The sequence below is a fragment of the Colossoma macropomum genome, unplaced genomic scaffold, assembly GCF_904425465.1.
Source record: "Colossoma macropomum unplaced genomic scaffold, Colossoma_macropomum, whole genome shotgun sequence".
Classification (NCBI taxonomy): Eukaryota; Metazoa; Chordata; class Actinopteri; order Characiformes; family Serrasalmidae; genus Colossoma; species Colossoma macropomum.
In genome coordinates, this window is record NW_023494792.1 from 37,067,819 (window position 1) to 37,088,034 (window position 20,216).

The 20,216-nt window shown below is 36.2% G+C and overlaps 1 protein-coding gene across 3 annotated transcripts in view; it reads right to left on the reverse strand.

The window, feature by feature from the left end:
• Nucleotides 1–326: 326 nt before the first annotated feature.
• Nucleotides 327–20,216, reverse strand: part of LOC118812231 (myelin regulatory factor-like protein) — a 32,198-nt gene continuing 12,308 nt past the window's right edge. The window contains exons 3-26 of one of the 3 annotated variants that reach the window (XM_036577053.1): nt 18,083–18,170; nt 16,869–16,930; nt 14,847–15,231; nt 14,646–14,746; nt 13,399–13,549; nt 11,464–11,659; nt 11,306–11,382; nt 11,100–11,210; nt 9,730–9,820; nt 9,287–9,487; nt 8,929–9,037; nt 7,361–7,470; nt 7,092–7,261; nt 6,383–6,455; nt 6,194–6,282; nt 5,897–5,965; nt 5,621–5,676; nt 4,472–4,645; nt 4,350–4,388; nt 4,115–4,199; nt 3,939–4,013; nt 3,240–3,348; nt 1,736–1,810; nt 327–968 (exon numbers count right to left, since the gene is read on the reverse strand). In XM_036577053.1, the coding sequence (XP_036432946.1) occupies nt 882–968; nt 1,736–1,810; nt 3,240–3,348; nt 3,939–4,013; nt 4,115–4,199; nt 4,350–4,388; nt 4,472–4,645; nt 5,621–5,676; nt 5,897–5,965; nt 6,194–6,282; nt 6,383–6,455; nt 7,092–7,261; nt 7,361–7,470; nt 8,929–9,037; nt 9,287–9,487; nt 9,730–9,820; nt 11,100–11,210; nt 11,306–11,382; nt 11,464–11,659; nt 13,399–13,549; nt 14,646–14,746; nt 14,847–15,231; nt 16,869–16,930; nt 18,083–18,170 (2,783 nt within the window). In that variant the 3' untranslated portion in view covers nt 327–881. Of the gene's footprint in view, nt 969–1,735; nt 1,811–3,239; nt 3,349–3,938; nt 4,014–4,114; nt 4,200–4,349; nt 4,389–4,471; nt 4,658–5,620; nt 5,677–5,896; nt 5,966–6,193; nt 6,283–6,382; nt 6,456–7,091; nt 7,262–7,360; nt 7,471–8,928; nt 9,038–9,286; nt 9,488–9,729; nt 9,821–11,099; nt 11,211–11,305; nt 11,383–11,463; nt 11,660–13,398; nt 13,550–14,645; nt 14,747–14,846; nt 15,232–16,868; nt 16,931–18,082; nt 18,171–20,216 lie in introns of all 3 variants that reach the window. The other 2 variants (XM_036577051.1, XM_036577052.1) reach the window with 2 other exon arrangements.

The following is a 20,216-nucleotide window of genomic DNA, read 5'->3' on the forward strand; positions in this document are numbered from 1 at the left end:
TACACAAACCACAAGAGACATCCTTGTGTAAGTGGTGACAGCAACCAGGGGCCACAATATTTACTATTGCATTTTAATTTACTATTGAGTAGCAGTGAACCCACATGTGTCTCTTTAGTTTTATACATAAACCTCTCCACCATTAGTGTATTGAAAAAATGCCTTTTAGGCCAAAACCTTAACACAGAACTATCATAGAGCAATGTGTTTAATATCCAATTGTGGAGTTGTTGAGTTTGTGTGTATATAATCTGTATGTTCATACATAATAATATTAATCTGTTTACTATGTTTCAGAAAAAACAGAGATCTTTCTTGATCACAGATTATTGTGTATCTTCTTTATTTTTTAATTAATGAAACAGCTTACATAACTGATTAAACCACTTTGGGCATAAAAGAGCTCATACAGTGTTAACAGTATGAAATGTATGCAATTTAATACAGAAAAATATCAAAAAGGTCTAGAGTCAAATTATGTTTTCTGGCAGTCAAGTGTTTATGAAAAATAAAAAGGTTTGTGGAAAAAATAACTAAAATCAATGTTTTTACTCCGATCTCAAGCTGATTGACAAAAAAGTATTAAATTTGAATATATCCAACAACACATATGCAACACAACAAACAGCTGTATCAAAACTACATCAATATATTTGGTATAACCAAGATAGAATATAGACTTTTTATTTTAATGTAAATGATTACCTCTATACAACATTTTTCAGATCAGGAAGAAAAAAGGTCTTTTAAGCCACAGTAAGCCACACACACACCATTGTACATCATATTTAATTTCAGAAGCTGTTATTTTCTGCCTTAGTAGTTGGTATCAGTTCATTCTGCTTTTCTCTAGGTCAGAGATACCATGAGATCCTTCCACATCACTGGCAGCGGCGGTAGAAATGAAAGTGGTAGTCCGTAAACAGTATTTCCACATAGTTAGGGTCTGTATTACAGTCAGCCTGACCCTGAAATGCAGAAAAAATGTCTTCAGCATAATTTACATTCCAGAGCATAATCCAGGAGGTTTATTACTTCGTCATGAATCTTAAGAATGCTCAGTAACTACTATGAATTATTCAGTGCATGCTAGGAATATAAGAAAAGAAAAAATTTATCATATTAACATTTCATATAAAAACTCAGAAGACATATGTAGGTTCACTGGTTGTTCTGAATCGTAAATAAAATGGCTGTAAGTACAATGAACCATTTGGCATCAAACCACTTTAAATTTTTTTGTTCATATCTCACCCAATGAATTGTGTAGAAATTTTGAAACATTGGTGGAATTCATCTTTAAAACTTACAGCCATAATACAAGTAAATCACACAATTTTTCATGGACTTCCTGTAACTTATACATTCTGTCATGTAAATATTTAACAGTATTTAGCAGATGGTAGGTGAATGTAACATTAAGAGTCTTGGACAGCACTAGTGTGTGCATGAGCTAAATATTAGCCACTAAATTATTAGTTGCAGTTATCAACTGTAATTCCAATATTAAGTTTTAGCATTTATTGGCAAATGATATATCAGCAAGCAATGTATTGCTCACCCTAGTACCTACAGTCAAATGAATATGTAAGCTACTTAGTTATTAGAGTAAGAAACTGAGGCGTGACCCACATATGACTCACATTACTTGTAGAGTGTAAAGCGTTAAGATATTAGAGCTAGACCGGAATGAAAAGATAGAAAAGAAAGTTTTTTAAAAAAAAAAAGCCCTTACTGCTACTGAGGCACGGAAGTGGTAAGATGACCGGTAATGTCGAGAAACTGGCAGTGGCCACTCATGTACATATCCCTGTAAAACAGACCAAATTACTAACAGTGCTTAGAAGTGAACTACTGTGTTCTGCAATATATTAATTTAATGTAATTTAAGCATGATAATACACTATACATCTCAGAGTGTAGACATGTACTCATCCAACATTTTTTCCAAAATTAAAAGGTACCAATAGGGAGTTTTCTCCCCCTTTGCCCCGGAGTAACAGCCTCTACTCTTCTGGGAAGGCTTTACACTAGATATGTTGGAACACTCCCGTGAGGATTTGATTACATTCAGCCACAAGAGCATTAGCGAGGTCAGATACTGATGTCTGATGATTAGTTTTGGATCACTCTAACTTATCCCAAAAGTATTGGATGGTACTCCATCACTCCAGACAACAGTTTCCCAATGCTAGGAAGTTTTATAAACCTCCATTACTTGTGTCAGCAATGGGTGAAACTTAAAGTAGCTGAATTCATTCATCAGAGGAGGTGTCTGAATGTACAACATACACCGATCATGCATAACATAATGATCACCTCCTTGTTTCTATGCTCATTGTCCATTTTATCAGCTCCACTTACTATATAGGTGCACTTTGTAGTTCTACAGTTACAGACTGTAGTCCATCTGTTTCTCTGCATACTTTGTTAGCCCCCTTTTACCCTGTTCTTCAGTGGTCAGGACCTCCATGAACCCTCACAGAGCAGGGACTATTTGGGTGGTGGATCATTCTCAGCACTGCAGTCACATTGATGTGGTGGTGGTGATGTGTTAGTGTGTGTTGCGCTGGTATGAGTGGATCAGACACAGCAGTGCTGGTGTAGTTTTTAAACATTTGTAGACATAAAGTCAGAGACGATAGCTCATCTGCTGCTGCACAGTTTGTGTTGGTCATCCTCTAGTCCTTCATCAGTGGTCACAGGACGCTGTTGGCTGGATGTTTTTGGTTGGTGGACTATTCTCAGTCCAGCAGTGACACTGAGATGTTTAAAAACTCCAGCAGCACTGCTGTGTCTGATCCACTCATAGCACCACCACCATGTCAGTGTTAATGCAGTGCTGAGAATGATCCACCACCCAAATAGTACCTGCTCTGTGAGGGTCCATGGGGGTCCTGACCACTGAAGAACAGGGTAAAAGGGGGCTAACAAAGTACACAGAGAAACAGTCTGTAACTGTAGAACTACAAAGTGCACCTATATAGTAAGTAGAGCTGATAAAATGGACAATGAGCGTAGAAACAAGGAGGCAGTCAGAATGTTATGCCTGATCAGTATATACTGTAATATAATACAACAAATAAAAGTCAAAATGTGATTATTTAACATCTGAAAGTGGCCTAGGATCTGTGCCCCTACTGTGTTTCCCTACTCTAATACAGCCATTTCAACTCAGCGAGTGCTTATAAATCAGCTCATTAATTGCATCAGATATGATGATTTTAAGAAAGTGTCACCTGTGTGTTGGGAACAGTGTAGAATTCAGAGTAGCTGTAGTCGAGTAATTTGGCACACTCCTCCCTCAGGTCGTACCCACACAAGTGGACCACCAACAGCTCAGTTGTGCTGCTCATAGAGACACCCAGTGATCACAAAGCGTAACTACATACTTGTCTAAATGGTGCAGATCTATAGTAATTGCATTGCATGATACTGTGTGTGACATCTAGCTGTAGAAAAGTTCTGTTGGTTATGGTTGAACAGCCATGTTCAGCTATAGTGGTTGTTAGATGTCTGGGCGCACTTTAGGAACACTATCTTTTGAAATGTTCTGAGTAATCTTCACTGTTCTGAGATGTTCACTCTTTAATTAAGTAAGAAAAAAAAGGTAACATAAAATAGCTATTTACTAACGCTTTGATTTTATTAGATATTTGATATTTGATGTTGCAGCACTTCAAAGTACTTTCCTAGGTATAGGAACCTAGGTATTTCCTAGGTTTTTGGTTAAAAAGGTTTCGTTAAAACGTTTGTAATAAGCTTTGTATTTAATGTTCATTTATAGCAGATAGCTGAAAAAACATGGTCATTTCTTAAAAACATTTTAAAAGAACTTGTCCCTGAATAGGCTGTGGACACCCCTTCACGCTGTTTTCACTGTCTTATTGCAGTAAAACATCATGCATGTATTCATGATTTTTAGTAAGTTTACTTACTTCATCTGCAAGGTGACTGGCATGTTAATGGGAATATGTTTACTCATGGGGATCAGATAGCTGTAGTTCCCTTTCCTGCAAAACAGAGGCAATACTGGTTAGGATGTATCACTACAGGCCATCTATTACATGAGGGAAACAGCACTAAAGATGATGATAAACCATGCTGCACCTACCCTGAGTTATCCTGGTCTATGTAATACTTGTCTATAACCTGCTGATTTTGTGTGATAAGGATTGACTGAATGGTTGTGTTTGTCCCTGCAGGAGAAGAAGCATAAACATAAGCCTAGGTATGAAAGAAACATTGTCAAATGCAAGTTACACTGCAATGAATTACATACACTAGCATCTGCAGTTAAATACTGCAACCTATTGCATCATGTTTTTCATGTGACTTGTACAACTTACAGTCACTGAAATGTCGGAGCTGTATTTCCCATGTGTTATCTAAAAAAAACACACAAAGTTAGTTAACATTAAAAAAATAAAAAGAATGTCACTATATTTAATATAAAGCTGTTCGCCCAGACCTTTTAGGGTTCTGTGTCTGGCATCTGAAGGTGGATTTAGAGAGCTTGTATCAACAGTTGGGCTCGTCTTCACTGAAACATGATAGCTAACAGTTGCAAAGTGGCAGCAGTAAATGTCCTCGGAGTAGAACACACTGGAGAAATCCACATCTGGAGGCCAAGGGCCAGCTGTGGCTGTGGAAAACACTGTCAGTGCGATAATAATTCAGGTCAATATGTCAACAGAATGTACATCAATATGTAACCAATTTTCCCTACTTGTCGCAAATGTAGTGGATTAGCCAAAACATACCCGGAATACAATTTTTGCTTCTTTAGTTTTACAGTAGTTTTAAACTCAAGACTAATGTAGCTGCCAAGTAATGAAAGCTCGTAGGTACCAATTAGCATTAGGGCTAATAACGGAACCATATCTGGATCAAATAACTGCCTTAAAAACTGACTTGTTATTCATTAATTCATTCATTTTACTGCAATTATAACCCTACAGAAATAAATGCCAGCTAAACCAGCTCCAGACCAGCATTCTGGTTTAAGGTGTTTTTTTTTTTCAGTAGGGTAGTTGTTAAGAAATCTTATATAGGCTTACATATGTTTATTCTGACACTGTATGGCATACCGTTGTCTAAAAATTGGGGAAAAAAACAGGCTTCCGGAAGGCTGCAAGTTTTTAGCTGTGCAAAGCACCTTTGTCCATTATAGATATAGCAGTCATACAGTGTCAGAAATCACATAAGCATTCAGTTTGAACAATGCTAATTGGTGAGTTTCCATTACATGTTAGCTACATTAGCCTCATAGCCTAGCACAAAACTAAAGACGCAAATTTTAGACACCACATATCTTGGTTGATAGACTACATTTGGGCTACAATTTGAATGAGACTTTTTGCAAAGCTATCACTTTAAACTGGCTGTTTTAAGAGTTTTGTTGTTATTATTGGCATGTGAGAAACAGATAAATAAACTTCCATTTAATCTCCTGGTTGCTGTATCATATCTTGGATACACAGTGCCATTGTGATGATTAATCATCATCATTTTGAGAAGGACGTTATGGTATTTTGAATACAAATCAGTTTATTCATTTGCTGTTTTTAAACAAGTGGTGCCGAATATGAGACATTTAGATGGAACAGAATTTGCATACCTGTAGTCAATGTCTCTGTGGTAGTGTGGACAGGAAACGTACTGGAGTTACTTGTGCTATTGGAAATGCACAGAGAGGAAGTCATACAGATGATTATTCATGTCCTTCCAAGTACGAAGTGTGGTATGTACTATATGCTATAAGTCTTAATGCAAATTGAACCAAAGTGGCTCGAGACTATGCAGAATTTATACAGAAATGGCAGTGTTGGTATTTTGTATGGACAAGACTGAATAGATAGATAGACTAAGGGTGTTTATCAAGACTGCAGTATACCTGGAGCCATAATTTTCTTCTGAGTCTTCACTTAATGTAAGCATGTACAGTGCAGTGATGCAGATGGCACTGAAACAAAACCATACATTTTTCAAAACTTTAGAAAATCCAGCACAAATGACAATGTCAATGCGCAACAAACGTCCCAATCTGATAAAACCAATTTAATATACACTATCAGTCGAATCTCCAAGACATTTCCTACTGGAATGTTTGGTCTTAAGATGGATGAAATGCTGCTGTATGGTCAATGCATCATGTGAATAAGTTCATAAATTCTAAAGAGAAAAGACTCACCAAAAAGCCATAGTTGTCACAAGCAGAATGATACTAGCTTGGAATATTCTGTGCTGAAGGCAGTACTGATATTTCTCGCATACATACTCCTGATACAGAAACATTATGTTTTCAGAGTTGGCTTTTGGTTAACAAGGGCATGTTGTCATGTAAAGTTCTAGAACAGTAGAAGTTTTTTTCTTTACATACTTTGCCTACCTTTAGTGTAGATGGCTTTTTGGGGGGCACTGATGTTTGAGTTTTGTTGCTTTTTGTGCTTTTCCTGTAACACAGATGTAAACACAGACACTACATCATTGGAAGGTGTGTATGTGAATGTGAAACACTACAAGCTACATGAAAGACACATAAAAATAAATCATTTTAATTATTAATGCTGCAAAAAAGTGTGTGCAATTACACCTACTGTAAAAAAAATTATGTTGAAAGTAAAGGAGCCTGAATACTGCAAACACCTAATTTACTTCTTACTGTAAACATTGTGAAGCTGTAAATGCCAACAATAGCCTTGCAACAAGGTACTAATATTATTAATCTGTAGTGTCTAAATACTTTTTTCCCTAGAATTTCAAGTTTTTTTAAAACATACATTTATTTAAGCTTATGAATTCATACTCATTTTTGTTCATATTTATAAACACAAAGTCAAATGACATGATGTAAATTTAAAGTGTATCAAGTGTAATCTATGTACTGGAGGTCTTAAATAATTAAATAACAACAATAAGCGTCTGAATACTTGTTTCCCCTCACTGTATCTCTGACACTGCAAGTGTATTGATCACAGAAAGTGGTGGTGAAATATAGCAAAATATGTCATTGGGTCATTGATTAGAAAAGTGTTTCCTAACTCCAGAGCTATCTGGCCTAATGCTGCATCTATTTGTCGTATACTCACCCTTTATCAGCATTGGCACTTTTCGCACTTTTGGCACGCATGCTCCCCAGGTTCTTCAGCTTGGCCAGGCGAGTGTTCCACACCTCCAGCTCCTGAATACGTGTTTCCAAGTTGTCCGTGAGTTTGCAAAGCTGCTTCACAGCCCCCACATTCTCCATAAAGATCTGCTCCTGTTGTAAGAATGAATGGGAGCTTAAGGTGCTGATCAGATACAGTTGGTTCCATTTAATGAAAGAAATAAGAGCTGCTTCTGCGTGTCTGCTACTTACTTTATCGACCATAAGGAAGTTTTGGATTTTCTGTCCGTCTGAGCAGGTGATATCCCCTACCTCTCTCACTGCTGTGGGAAGCAGCTCCCTCACCTCCTGGGCAATGATGCCTGAACCCAGATAGAAAAAGCTTTTGTTAACAGTCATGTCTAATAGTACACTGAGTTACCAGTTTATTAGGCATATTGGCATTTAGCTGTATGTTGTGCATCCTTTGGCCATTAAAACAACATGATTAATTTAGGCAGAAATCCTACTGGATGTGTTGTGAAATCTTGTACAATGTGGAAATTACTGTGTTGCACAATTGCTGCAAATTGGACAGCTCCACAGACTAGCTGCAAACAGCCCCTACCACCTCTTCCCAGAGATACTCAAGCAATTAGAAGTTGCTTGCCTGTGGAATCAAGTGACAATACTTGTCTTGCGAAATGATGTATTATACTGGAAGTGTCCATCCAAGTGTACATCATTTTCATTAAACTTTTGAACTGCGTGAGTGAAAAGCCCATGACAACAGCCACTTGGAAAATGATAGAACCGGCACACCTAACATCAAGTTTCATGCCACATTCAAAGTCACTCATTTTGCCCTTTCTACTGCCCAGTTGAACACTAGCCAAAAAAGAGTGTTCTGCCTGATTTGTTAAGTGACATATTATCTCATTTGAATGTAGAATTTGTGTAAAGGTAGGGCGTGTACCTAAAGAACTAATATACTGGCAATCAAGTGTATTGTCCTAGATCAATTGTAGAGTATTGTTCATGATTGAGACTACTGCAGAAACAAATATAATCTGATAAAAAATATATTCTGATTTTATGCATGTATCTTTGCTTAACCATTTTCCAACTTGTCCTTGAGAAAGCTCAGTATTTACAATCATCATCCAATACCCAGCTCAGCTAATCATTCCTTCATTAATTAAATCAGGTGTGTTGCTGATGAATTTAACAAATCTATGCAATGACTGGAGAACAGAGAGTAGTCAGGAACCAAACCTTCTAACTGCATTCTTCTAACCAATATATTAAGAACTTTTAAAAAAACTCAATTCTTGTTACATTTTACTGCATTTGTGTTTATTTGCATTTATTTTAATGTTGGACTGGCATCCTGGACAGGGATGAAGCCCTGTAGAGATTTTCCACTGAAAGGAAATTATTAGACTAGGCTTATTCCTTGTCCAGGAAACCAGCCCATAGTGGTTTAACTGGTAAAAACACCCACACTGCTAAGATAAATATTTTTAAACAATGTCCATGCCTGCATAAAACACACAGTACTACTGTTCTCATTGAGGGCTGGTAATGAACAAATATTCATGTGTGATCAGCCATGATTAGACAGTCCTCTAGCTCATATGCATTTGCATTTTACTTTAGAACTTGCATTGAACATGACCACTAGGCATCTGTGACTCCCTTGGGAAGTAGTATGAAGCATGTCACAGTCGTGTCACAGTCACGATCAGACTGAAATGTGCCTTTGAGTATTCAATCATACCGCTAAACATCCAATTAAGTCCAAAGAAAGCATAATCTTAAATCTTTTGTTCATTACACACCTGTTTCGTGCACCTGCTCAATTCCCATTTTTGATGCAAACTCTGGTTTGTAGTCATACTCCACGATCCTCATCTGAGCTATTCTTTTCAGCTGTTCTGTTGGGTCCACCTGGGAAAGCATCAGAACCCTAAATAATATTGATGTATCCAAATTCTTTCTGCTCACTGCAAAGTGGCATAATGATTAACCTTGTGAGTCTTTTCTTGCAGATGTCACTGACAAATACCACCATATTCACTGGTGTCTACAAATTATTTTTATATCCACACCAAGTGTCATCATGGCCCACTTAATGCTTACCTTGTTAAATCTATTACTAAGTGGAAAACCACACAGTGTGGAATCTGAGACTCTCACCTCTTGAATATTCTCTTTGGCTCTCCTGTCTGAAGGGTGCATGACTGTGCCCATTATTTTGGCATTCCCGCAAACCACAAGTGCCTCATCTGGGGTGTCTGTGTTGATTCCAACCCTTCCTTGACACACCGCAGAGTCTGACGTCTGTCCTTTCTGCCAGAGCACCTCACTGTCATTCTCAAACTGCCCCGGATTGGAGGCCTTATAAAGACAGAGGGTGTAATCGCTGATTCATTCAAATTCAATTAATCAAATTAATGATATTTTCACTCCCAGAATATAGCACACTGAGTGGAGATGATTTATACAAGAGATTAGATTTCGCCAAATCACGTGTTACATGTGTGCTATCTCTAAACTAGAGCAAGTGATTCTATCTTGAGACTCCAAGTTTTTGGATTCATTTGTATGACAATTCATTTGTAGGACGAGTCGAGACTTACCCTGACAATGATTCTCTCAGATATGTTTGCAACCAGCAGGTAACTCTTTTCTTTGACAGTCACGTAAAGCCCCACAACCATTAGAAAGTACCTGACAAACAGGAAGCATTACAGTCTTCACAGTCACCACAAGCTTTAATCTTTCACCTGCAGTGTTTAGACTAGTGCCTGCTCCTGAAAATCTCCAGCCCAAATCTAACTCCCTGATCCAGCTAATTAATTGAACTGTTGATCTGGATCAGATGTGTTCTGTCAGAGTTGGATGCTAGCTAATTACTGACAGTCTGCCGACACTAACATATGATCAGCATAATATAACCCACTGTTTTGCTCGCATGCTTTTTGATGCATGAAAGCTTGTTTGCCTTGGGTAAGAGAGGGAAAAAAAGTTTTTCAACCTTCTGTTTTAGGTTTAAACTGTGACTCATTAGCTTGAGATATTGACTTATTTTCTTAAGATTTTTCTTATGACTAACTCAAAAAATGAGTTATTACTAGTCAAGGAAGTACATGATTAGTTCAACATCATAAGTAATAATTTTGAGAAAATAAAACATTATTCTGACACAATATGTCAGATATTCCAACCAATAATTTTTTTTTTACTTTCTGTTTGAAACACATGTGAGCTAAGCTTTAAAGTTCCACGCTAAGTGCATTTGGAAACCGTGTGATGTTGTAAAATCCCTGTTTAATTTCACTGAGCACATCCAGGTCATTTGGAAACTGTATGATTTTTGGCATAACCTCTTAACTACGTGTAGAGGATGAAAGACATTTCTGCCTCAATGTGCCTGAATAACACAGTGTCTTTGGCAAGGCATGACTGCCAAGCCAAATTTTCAAAGTTTCAATATGCGCTTTAAACAATAGTTTGGAAAATCTATGTGTATGTCAATATATTAGTATTAGCCATTGCTTTTCTAAAAGTGATTGATTTTAGGTTTTTTATTTCCTTCATCAAATTAGAAATAATGTGATGTGTTGGCAAATCAGAGTAAGTGCTTCATTACAATCTACTGCCAGCATTTTGCACCCCTTTGATCTTATCATGTGTGGTTACGTCTATTTAATGAATTTACTTTTTTAATGTCAAAATGGGATTCATGTCAGTGCAAAATGTTGGCAAATCTGCTCCTAGATGTATTCAGTTCATGTTGTACAGCTAAATTGTATAATAGTATAACACTATAAGTGTTCAAACATGTATAAGAATACAAATTTGTAGATTCCCAATCTCTTTCAGTTTATATTCCATATCTATTACAAAGCCAGCATACAAAGAAATGAGTATAACATTTTTCTCGATTCTTAGTAAGTGAGTAAGTGCTTCTTTTTCACAGCATATCTGACTGTTAATGGGTACTCACCTCTGGTCAGGATTGGGCTTGCCTTTCTTCCTCATGTTATTGGCAGTGGTCTCACTGAAGTGTAATCGACCAAGTGTAATCTTGGTAATTTTGTTTCCTGGCAAATTCACACTGAAAAAGATGTCAGAGTAAATACAGGCACTTCAAATGTACTTCATAGGTGGTCTCGATTCATGGTGATGAAGACTTTTAGTTAGAAGACTCACTGAACTGGCAGGAAAGGTTTTTTGCTGCGGTCAGACTGTGACTGCTCTATGGTGATTTGGTGGTTCTGGGCTTCAAGCTGAAGGACAAGTCAAAATGTCAGTCATAGAACATGTGCAGACCTTAGAATTATCATCAGTTTTATGCAGAATACACTAACCTTCACTCCAAAGACATTCACTTGGAAGCCTTCTACAGGCATAGGACCTGCTGGCGTCTCAACATATTTAGGGTCTCCAACCATCCCAATGTGGACTGTGACTTGAAAGTGGTTCTTTTTCTGGCACACAAAGGCTTCATCAACTGTTGAGTAGATGAAACCTTTATCGGTGTCCACATGGTAACCTGGGGGTGGACTGCAAATTGCATGACCACAGTGGAAGAAAACATTGAGGACAATTGAGGAACCATTTTTAACATTTGAGGAGCCAGTTTTACTGTCCAGTTAGTTAAGATAAGACAATCCTTTATTAGTCCCACAATGGGGAAATTCTCAGTGTTACAACAACAAACGGATATCAAGGCACTCAAGAAAAAGTAGAAGAGAAATTACCAACCAAGTAATTAACTTTGTTAACTTTGTTAATTAACAAGGTTTTTACAGTTTGTTACTTGTTACTATATAGACAATATATATATATAATACTAAAAGTAAAAAATAAGATAAAAATATAAACTCTATCCTTCACAAAAAAATGAACAATATATTGAATTATAAATAAATAAAAGCTAAGATATTTACACTGGATAACTTTACAAAGGATATTTTGCCCAAAATTCACATGGAGTTATGGATTAAAATGAGTAATTTTAGTAGTGTTGATTGTTATAGTACTTGCTTTTATTCGCAGATGATACAATTCCGTTTGGCACTTTATTAACTTTATTAATTTACAAAAAACTACAAATTAAAAAAAAAAAGTCATTGCTGTAAAAGGAGCTGAGTACCCTGGCACATCATGATGATCAGTTGAGTCTTTGATGCAGCAGCAAACTGGGTAGCAATAGATATAAAATACCCAACATGCTTGGAAATATAAACAAATTACAGTGGAAAAATTCTATTTAAACTGTATGTAAGGATAAACCATAAAAAACTTTTATTTAATTCCATTTCACACGGTCCCTAAAGCAATACTGTTTTCCTACACACTTAAGCACTGGATGTCAGTTAAGGGAACTGCAGTTGATAAATACCATCATTCGGCACATCCTGTAGTGTCATGCACATCCCGAAGTATCATAATCAATTGAACTTTTTCACTCCCTGTGGTTTGAAATCACCCTTAATATGTATGAATACCCTGTGCAGTGCACTTTGTAGGGAACTACAAGCGCAACTGGAATGCACCTACTGTGTGGGAGTTAAGAAGGCTCACATCTGAACTAAAGTGACATGTAATACTAGTACTATTACTGCTAATAATAGTGATAATAATACAGGTGGCGGCACAAAGTGCTTTACAGACAGACAAACACTGTTAGAAGAAATTAGGGTTAAGTTTGATTTTATTCTCATACTTTAAAAACTAACAATGTTTTGTTGTGAAACATTCTCTGCTGCATACTTAATAACATAATACATAAATTATTTTTTGTTTACTAGAAATCTATAACTATGGAAATATGTGGACTTCTGCATGAATTTGTTACACTTACTACATACATTTTAAGTTCTAGCCCTGTGTTGTAGACAGAAATAAAGTTTGTGTTTTAGAAATAAAGCAGTTTAGAAAATGTGTGTGTGTGTGTGTGTGTGTGTGTGTGTGTGTTTCTCACAAAGAAGCTTTCCCAAAATTTTAGCACCAAGGGTCAGTATTTCAGTGTATTTTCTTGATTTAGTTGTAGAACACTTTGTGACATCCACTGAAACATATCTGACACACAACTGGAAAGCCTGTCAAGACAGTCTTGATTTTTAGAAGAAATGCAAATGTATAATTATGTCATCAGCATTGCTATGAAAAGTGATATCATATTTTGTCATGATATTACTTGAGGTAACATACACAAAAAGAAAAGCAGAGGCTCTAAGAATGAACCTTGTGGGACTCCTCAAGAAATGTTTTTTGTGGTTATATCTGTAAAAACTTACAGTGATTGATAACTGCTGTTGTAGAGGGTGCTCCACTGGTTGGGCTGGTACCGGTCCCATGTCAGTAGCTGGAACGCCCCCATCACTGGACTCGCCCCATGGGCATCACTATCGTAACTTGGCATCTCACATGTTCCATCCTCAAGGCTTACTATAAGCAGAGATAGACACAAGGAAGAACTTCAGAATAATTAGGTTCATCCTCTGTTTCTATTAGTGGAAAACTGGAGAAAATGCTCTCCTAAGAACAGCTGAACCATATCTGTACCTGCAAAAAAAGGGGCGTCTGTTGAATCTTGCATCAATAAATCATGCACGTATTATAGAATGTGTTATTTTTACATGTCAGATCTTTTTTTGTCTTTGCATTTTTCATAAATCATGCTACTGAAAGTATAAGACTAAAATATTATATTTTAAAACTTTAAGCCACTGGCCATTATTGATTCATGTCTTAATGATTCCACTTAATTTTAATAAGCTATGACTTCTGTTCACAAATTAAATAGTTATTGTGATTATGTTAATTATATTTTCATGTTATGTAAACTGATTATTATTCTTATTATTAATAACACCACCAGTTTAAACATAGCAATGGCATTCAACATTTAACTGTAATTGTAATAGTATTAATTGTAATGTGTAATAAGTGTAAATGATGGCTAAGATGGCTAAAATTGCCAAAAAGTCTAACTATAGCTAATAATTGCCACAGCTAGAAGGTAACACTAGTGCTAGATAGTAAGTGATCAACGTTGTGTCTATATGCTAAAAACCTAACTAAATAGTATATATATATATATATATATATATATATATATATATATTGCAACATGCTAAAGGGACATTTTGCCTTGTGTTTACACTTTCACTTCAAGAGACAAAAAAAAATCTTTTTTTCCTTCTCAAAACCTTGAATGCTTACTCAATATGTTTAACAATTTTATAATATAAATACATAGATCACTGTTCTCCAATGTCATTTTTTTACGAAGAAATAAAGAAATAAATCTCAGGCAGTAAATCCCAGAAATGTTGTCATTCAAATTCAATTTTATAATTAGTTAGACTAAAGCCTTTCAGTAAATGAGAGATTACATTTGGACCCCTTAATTTCATCAGGAGAGAAAAAAGTAGGGGGAACATATTACCCTCAGGGGCTTCTTCCCCCCAGATTACCCTACATATTAACTGATGGATTAACAGTGAGCAGCAGTCACTGACACTGCTTGTTTAACACTCACGAAATGAAGGTTTGGTCCAAACTGAGTCAACCCACTGGCACTGGCCTATGTTCCCTTCAAAAGAGTCTGAGCGCTTTCTCTTCCTTTCGGGCGTGATTTTCCTGTGAAAGCAAATGGTGACAATGAGGACATTAGAGGGTGAGCAAAAAGGCAACAGAATTACAACCATAACGACGCAATCTGCGTAGAAACGTTTCTCACCCTGTGTTGAGGGCAGGTTTGGGGTCCATGTATAGGTTCAGGCATGCAGTATGGGGCAAGAGGCATGGAGAAGCAGTGGAGGTGCTGGCTTCTGTGTTGCCCCCTACAGCACCTATGGGAGGATGTTGGCTGTCCTGGGCAGCCTTGTGCACTGGTGCTGTAGGTGGAGTGCTGACTTGAACATAGCCCTCAGCTAGGCTCATGTATTGTATGTGAGAGTCACATACAACTTGAGCTAATGCAGGAGAGCTGTACTTTACATGGTTAATTGCACTACCGTGATAGTTTTGAGGAAGTGCTGGAGCTCCACAGTGCTCCTGTAGCCCTCCTTTGAGGCGGCAAGAAGCAGCAATAGACCAATCCAGGTCAGAACCCAAGAGTACATCTGAAAAAAGAAGGTAATGGCAGAATGATAAATACCGTCAACTAATTATGAGAAACTATGAGAACCAAAGCTTCATGTGGAGCCAGAAGTTTATTCAGTCTCAACGGTGAACACAGACCATACTGTATATTGTCAAATAGAGTTCAAATGCTTAAAAAGGAGTTTTCATCACTATGTATTCTTCTGAAAATATTATCAACAAGTAAGAGTCCTTTCTTATGCAAAAATAAAGCCCTGTGCAAAAGTCAGAGACCACCCTTAATCTATTTAATTTCCAGATAGAAAAGTCTTTAAGTTATTTATTTCTCAGGAAATATTTCTGAGGAGTTTGGCTATAAGACAATTCAGTTACATAAATAAGCTGCTAGTATTCTCAGAACAGAGGGCCCAGACCTCAACATTACTGAATGTGTTTGGGATTGAACATGGTGCTTGACTGCCTTGACTGAAAGAAAGGTATAGGTGAATCCTACTAGAAGTAAAAATGCTTCAAGATCAATTGATCAGAGGACGCTGCATAGAGCTGGAATAATCACTACCAAGATTCCACTGCTCAGAGAGAATCAGCCTTGCCTAGGACAAAAAATATAGAACATGAATGGTATAGGAATCCAAAGTCTCTCTGTGTTTCTTCCTCATGCTTCCTTGGGTTATTATTGAATCTCTTGTCTCCAGCTCACTTATTTTTTTTTAAAGCTTTTTTGGTAAAAAATGCTACAGAGATAAAATTCAAAGCAACCAACTAGTACTCTACAACTCTGTCTGTGAAGCTGCTATGAAGGTAAAAAGGTGGCTACTGTGAGAAATTGTGTGAAAAGTTTTTCTTGAATATTATTTTTATTCCCTTTCTATTTTCTGTCTGTTTTATTTATTGTAATATATTTCCATTTTCAAGCATTCCCTTGTACAAGAGAAGTGTGTTTAAGTGTAGCATAATTTTAAAATGTGTTTTATAACTATGTAACTATAAATGATGTACATTTACAGTTAACACCTTTTTAAAAATCATTATAAAGCTATGGTTAAATCAATCCTTAAGTAATGTTGTTGTGCTTTGAGTGCTTTTTATGAAGAAGTAACACCTAAGTGTAACAAATTGAATGTAACAAATTAAGTTACTCTTTACAGTAACAGAAAGTTACTGTTATTACATGATATATTTAAAAATCTGTAAACCATTTTGAGCTGTTCCAATGGTAAAGTGCATTATAAATAGGTATAATTATTATGCTGTTTATTGTTAATCGTGCTTAATGTAAAAAATAAAAAAAACAACCCTTAGACATGGTACAATGATTGTCCACACTGCCTCAAGTGGATCATTGCTTGATAAGTGGACCTCAAAGGAAAAAATAAAATATAAAAAGGATGTAGGATACGGACAGTTGAATGAAAAATCTATTTTAAACATTCTTTATATATTTCAAGTATTATTGATGCACTAGTGTGAGCATCTTTTTTTGCAAAACAGAAACTTCTGAAACAACCGAGTTTAAAGCAAATGTACTTTAACTTTTTGTTTGGTACTGTGGTGTATGTGGAGTATGTACTACTATATGTACTGTATTGTGTATCATTTAGTCTGTTAGAAAAATTAAAGTTGCATTCAAAACCAATGTTTATGCTTCATACATTACCTGGTATTTGTGGAGGAGAACAAGGTTCTGAACCTGAATCTGGAGGTGATTCGGGTAACATACTAAAGAAATAAAGAAAATCTTTAAACTAAAGAACCAAACACACAATACATATACAACAGAACAATAAAAAAAATGGTACACTATAATAGTCCACCCAGCAAAAAAAATTGCCAACACTGATGAGTGTTTCTCGTTTCATTTGGGTTCCTTGTTTGTGGCTCCTGAGTAATCACTTCGTCGAGCCTTTCCAACTCATACTATAAACTTCCACTATGAACTCTACGGACTGGACTGCTGCGTCAAGAAATAAAGAAATGTATGTAGAAGATGGCTTGCATAACCAGAATAAATTACCTTGACATTAACCCCAGTTTGCAATCCATGATTCCATTTAATTACTAATTAAATCATTCTAAGGTTACCACATTTCACCTGAATTTGAACATGCACATTATATGCAATAGTAGTAGTATACTGGCCTCAGTCAAACTAGTCTAGTCGGAAAACAATTTCTACCTGAGGTGGGTAATCCTGTAAATAATCCCTTAAATAGAAGAATAGTAGCCATGTAGACGCCCGTATCAGATTACATTCCCAATCGGAAAGTTTAAGTACGTTCTGCGCAAGCGTGTTTGCGTTATAGTGCAAGTTTATAATGTTCAACACGGCAGGAGCCAGAAACTGGTATGCAGGGGAGGCAAAGTTAATGCTTTAAGCTTTAAAAGACAAGGGTGGGACTGGTGTCCAGCTTCAGTGTTTCAGAACATGATGTCTTCCTCTTGCCTCTTCTATAATAAAAACATGTGAAGTATGTTTTCATGAGTGTGCCATCATTTTAAAGTAATTAAAGGCATAAGCGCACCAGCTGAAAACTCAAGTAACTCGCTGCTGCTTGTCTCACGCTGACTGGACTCATGTGATGCTCCTTGTCAGTGTACCGTCTACACTAAGTGGTGCTCTATGCATGCGCACAATTTTGAATCAGATTATTTGTAGTGTGCATGTAAACAGAAATTTTCCATCAGATTGTTGAGTAGAGTGAGCATATAAACACCTCTATAATTGTAATGTATTCAATTGAATTGGCAAAAATCTTTGCATGTAAACATAGCCAGTTTGACCTTAGTGTGATTGTGCTTGAATTATTAAGTGCATGCAAACGCACTTAGTGTTGATGGAAACAGTAGGAAGAAACAGTAGATAGAACTCACAAAGTGGGGTCAACGTCATTGCTCAGATATTGCTCAAGAATGCTGGTGTCCACTGCCGCACTCTCCAATACGCCACTAACATCTTGCCCTGCAAAAGAGGGAAAAAATACATGTATAATAAGGTTGAAATGTTTGGAATCAACATTTGATGATTTGACGATGCAGCTGCACAGGTTTTAAATAGTTTGTTAGTAAAAATAAATGTTGGCTAAAAAACTGTTGTGTCAAGAATGAACAGAGTTATAAAAGATTCTATAATGACCAAGACAGCTGTACAGCCTTGAAACTTGTATTATAATCAAATTAATATTCAGAATGCCTCATATTTGAAAAGTGGTAATCAAATCTCTGGCAGATAAGTAATAAATAATTAATCTAGATTAGAATAATTACATTAGGCTAGATTAAGATAAATAAGTAGAACAATTTACAGCACTATTTATCATTTAATAACTTCTTATAGTTCTTAAAAAACTTAAAATGTTTAATCAGGGAAGAAAAAGTACAGAAGATTCAGTACAGTACAGTATTCTTAACTGAAAGAGATGGCAAAGTTTCCTCAAGTAAAAGTGGAAGTTTGGAGCCAAAAACTTTAGAGAAAATCACATTTTTTTCTAACATGACAGCAAAAATTTGTGTTTTGATAAATAAATTATAAGTTTTTTTTGTCAGTGGTGTATGATACAGTAAGCAGTGGTACTAATCCTCACACAAAGACAAATTGTCATAGATGTACATAATTTCATTTAGTCTATTGGCAAGTAATTGGCAAGTATTTTGAAAAAAAAAACAAAGTAAAGTTTCAATAATACTTAAGTAAGGTCTGCTAGGCATGAGTGAGCGAGTTAAAAAGCTCATTTATTCGGTTAATGTTACTAAGTTTTAAAATTTTATTTGCGATATTTCGTACTACTACAGTGGTAGGGTAAAATTTAGAGATGTGAGCTGGAAGAGTTGGTTAACTGGACCCCAGTTAATCTTGCAAGGTCAAAACAATCAACACTGGTACTATTCATATATTACATTACTTAGGACAGAGATTACATGTAATCATTCACTGGAATGAAGACTGTCGTCAGCAACACATGCCATTAGAAATTTGAATTTAAATGCAAAAATCCAATTTGAATGTTATTTTGAATGTGTATCATACCATCTGAAATTGAATTCTGAATTGAAATTGAATTTTAAGGGTTGTAAGAGAGCAATCTATCAAGACATCTGAACTGTAGTTTTAATACTGGTATCATTTTCTGACATAGAGATTTAGGTAAGTTGGGTGAAATTCATAGGACAGGTTAGCGAGCTATGATGTTTTGTGATTTGGATAACTGCTATAAGCTAAACATTTAAGGAATAGCAAACTTAGTGGGGTGTTCAGAGAGACTCGATGACTAGCCAATACTGATAGTCAGCTATTGTTAGTGTTTTACATGAAGTTATATTAATCTGCAAATTAAAGACAAACAAACAGATTCAATTCTGAAATGGCATTTTATTATTGCGTCAAAATAAATATTTACAAAAAATGCAAAATCTACGTCGATTACAACTGTTGACTAACCTTACAACCTTGTGACCGGCTGACTTACAAATCATTATTATATATTATTATAAAAGCGGTTTGGACCCTGGCTGCACGCGCACCCAATAATGTTTGAACAGAAAAAAAACATCTATTAATTCACATCTTCAGATTCACTTTCAAAATAGCATTCAGGTGACTTGCAGGCAAAAGCAGTTGAATGTGGAATCCCTTCCCCAATCCCTCCTACCCCACTCAGTGGACATTTTATTAGAAACCCGTACTATAAAAGGTACACTTGCCTTTATACTGACTGTAGCCCATCTGTTGCTAACCTTTTTAATAGCACATCTTATCCATCAATGGAAAGGGACCACCACAAGACCACCACTATTATTTGCTGAGGTTGCTGGAGTTGACAGAGAAGCATGTACAAAATACATTCATGCTATGTTTTACACTTGCATTTGGTGCAAAAAAAAACAAAAAAAACAAACAAACATCACATGGCCACTTCCATGCCACTTGTGTCATAAAAAGAGCATTATTGCAAGAGAATTTGTAAAGAGGTGAATGTTATGGGTTCTCGGTTTGTCAGACGCTAGAGAG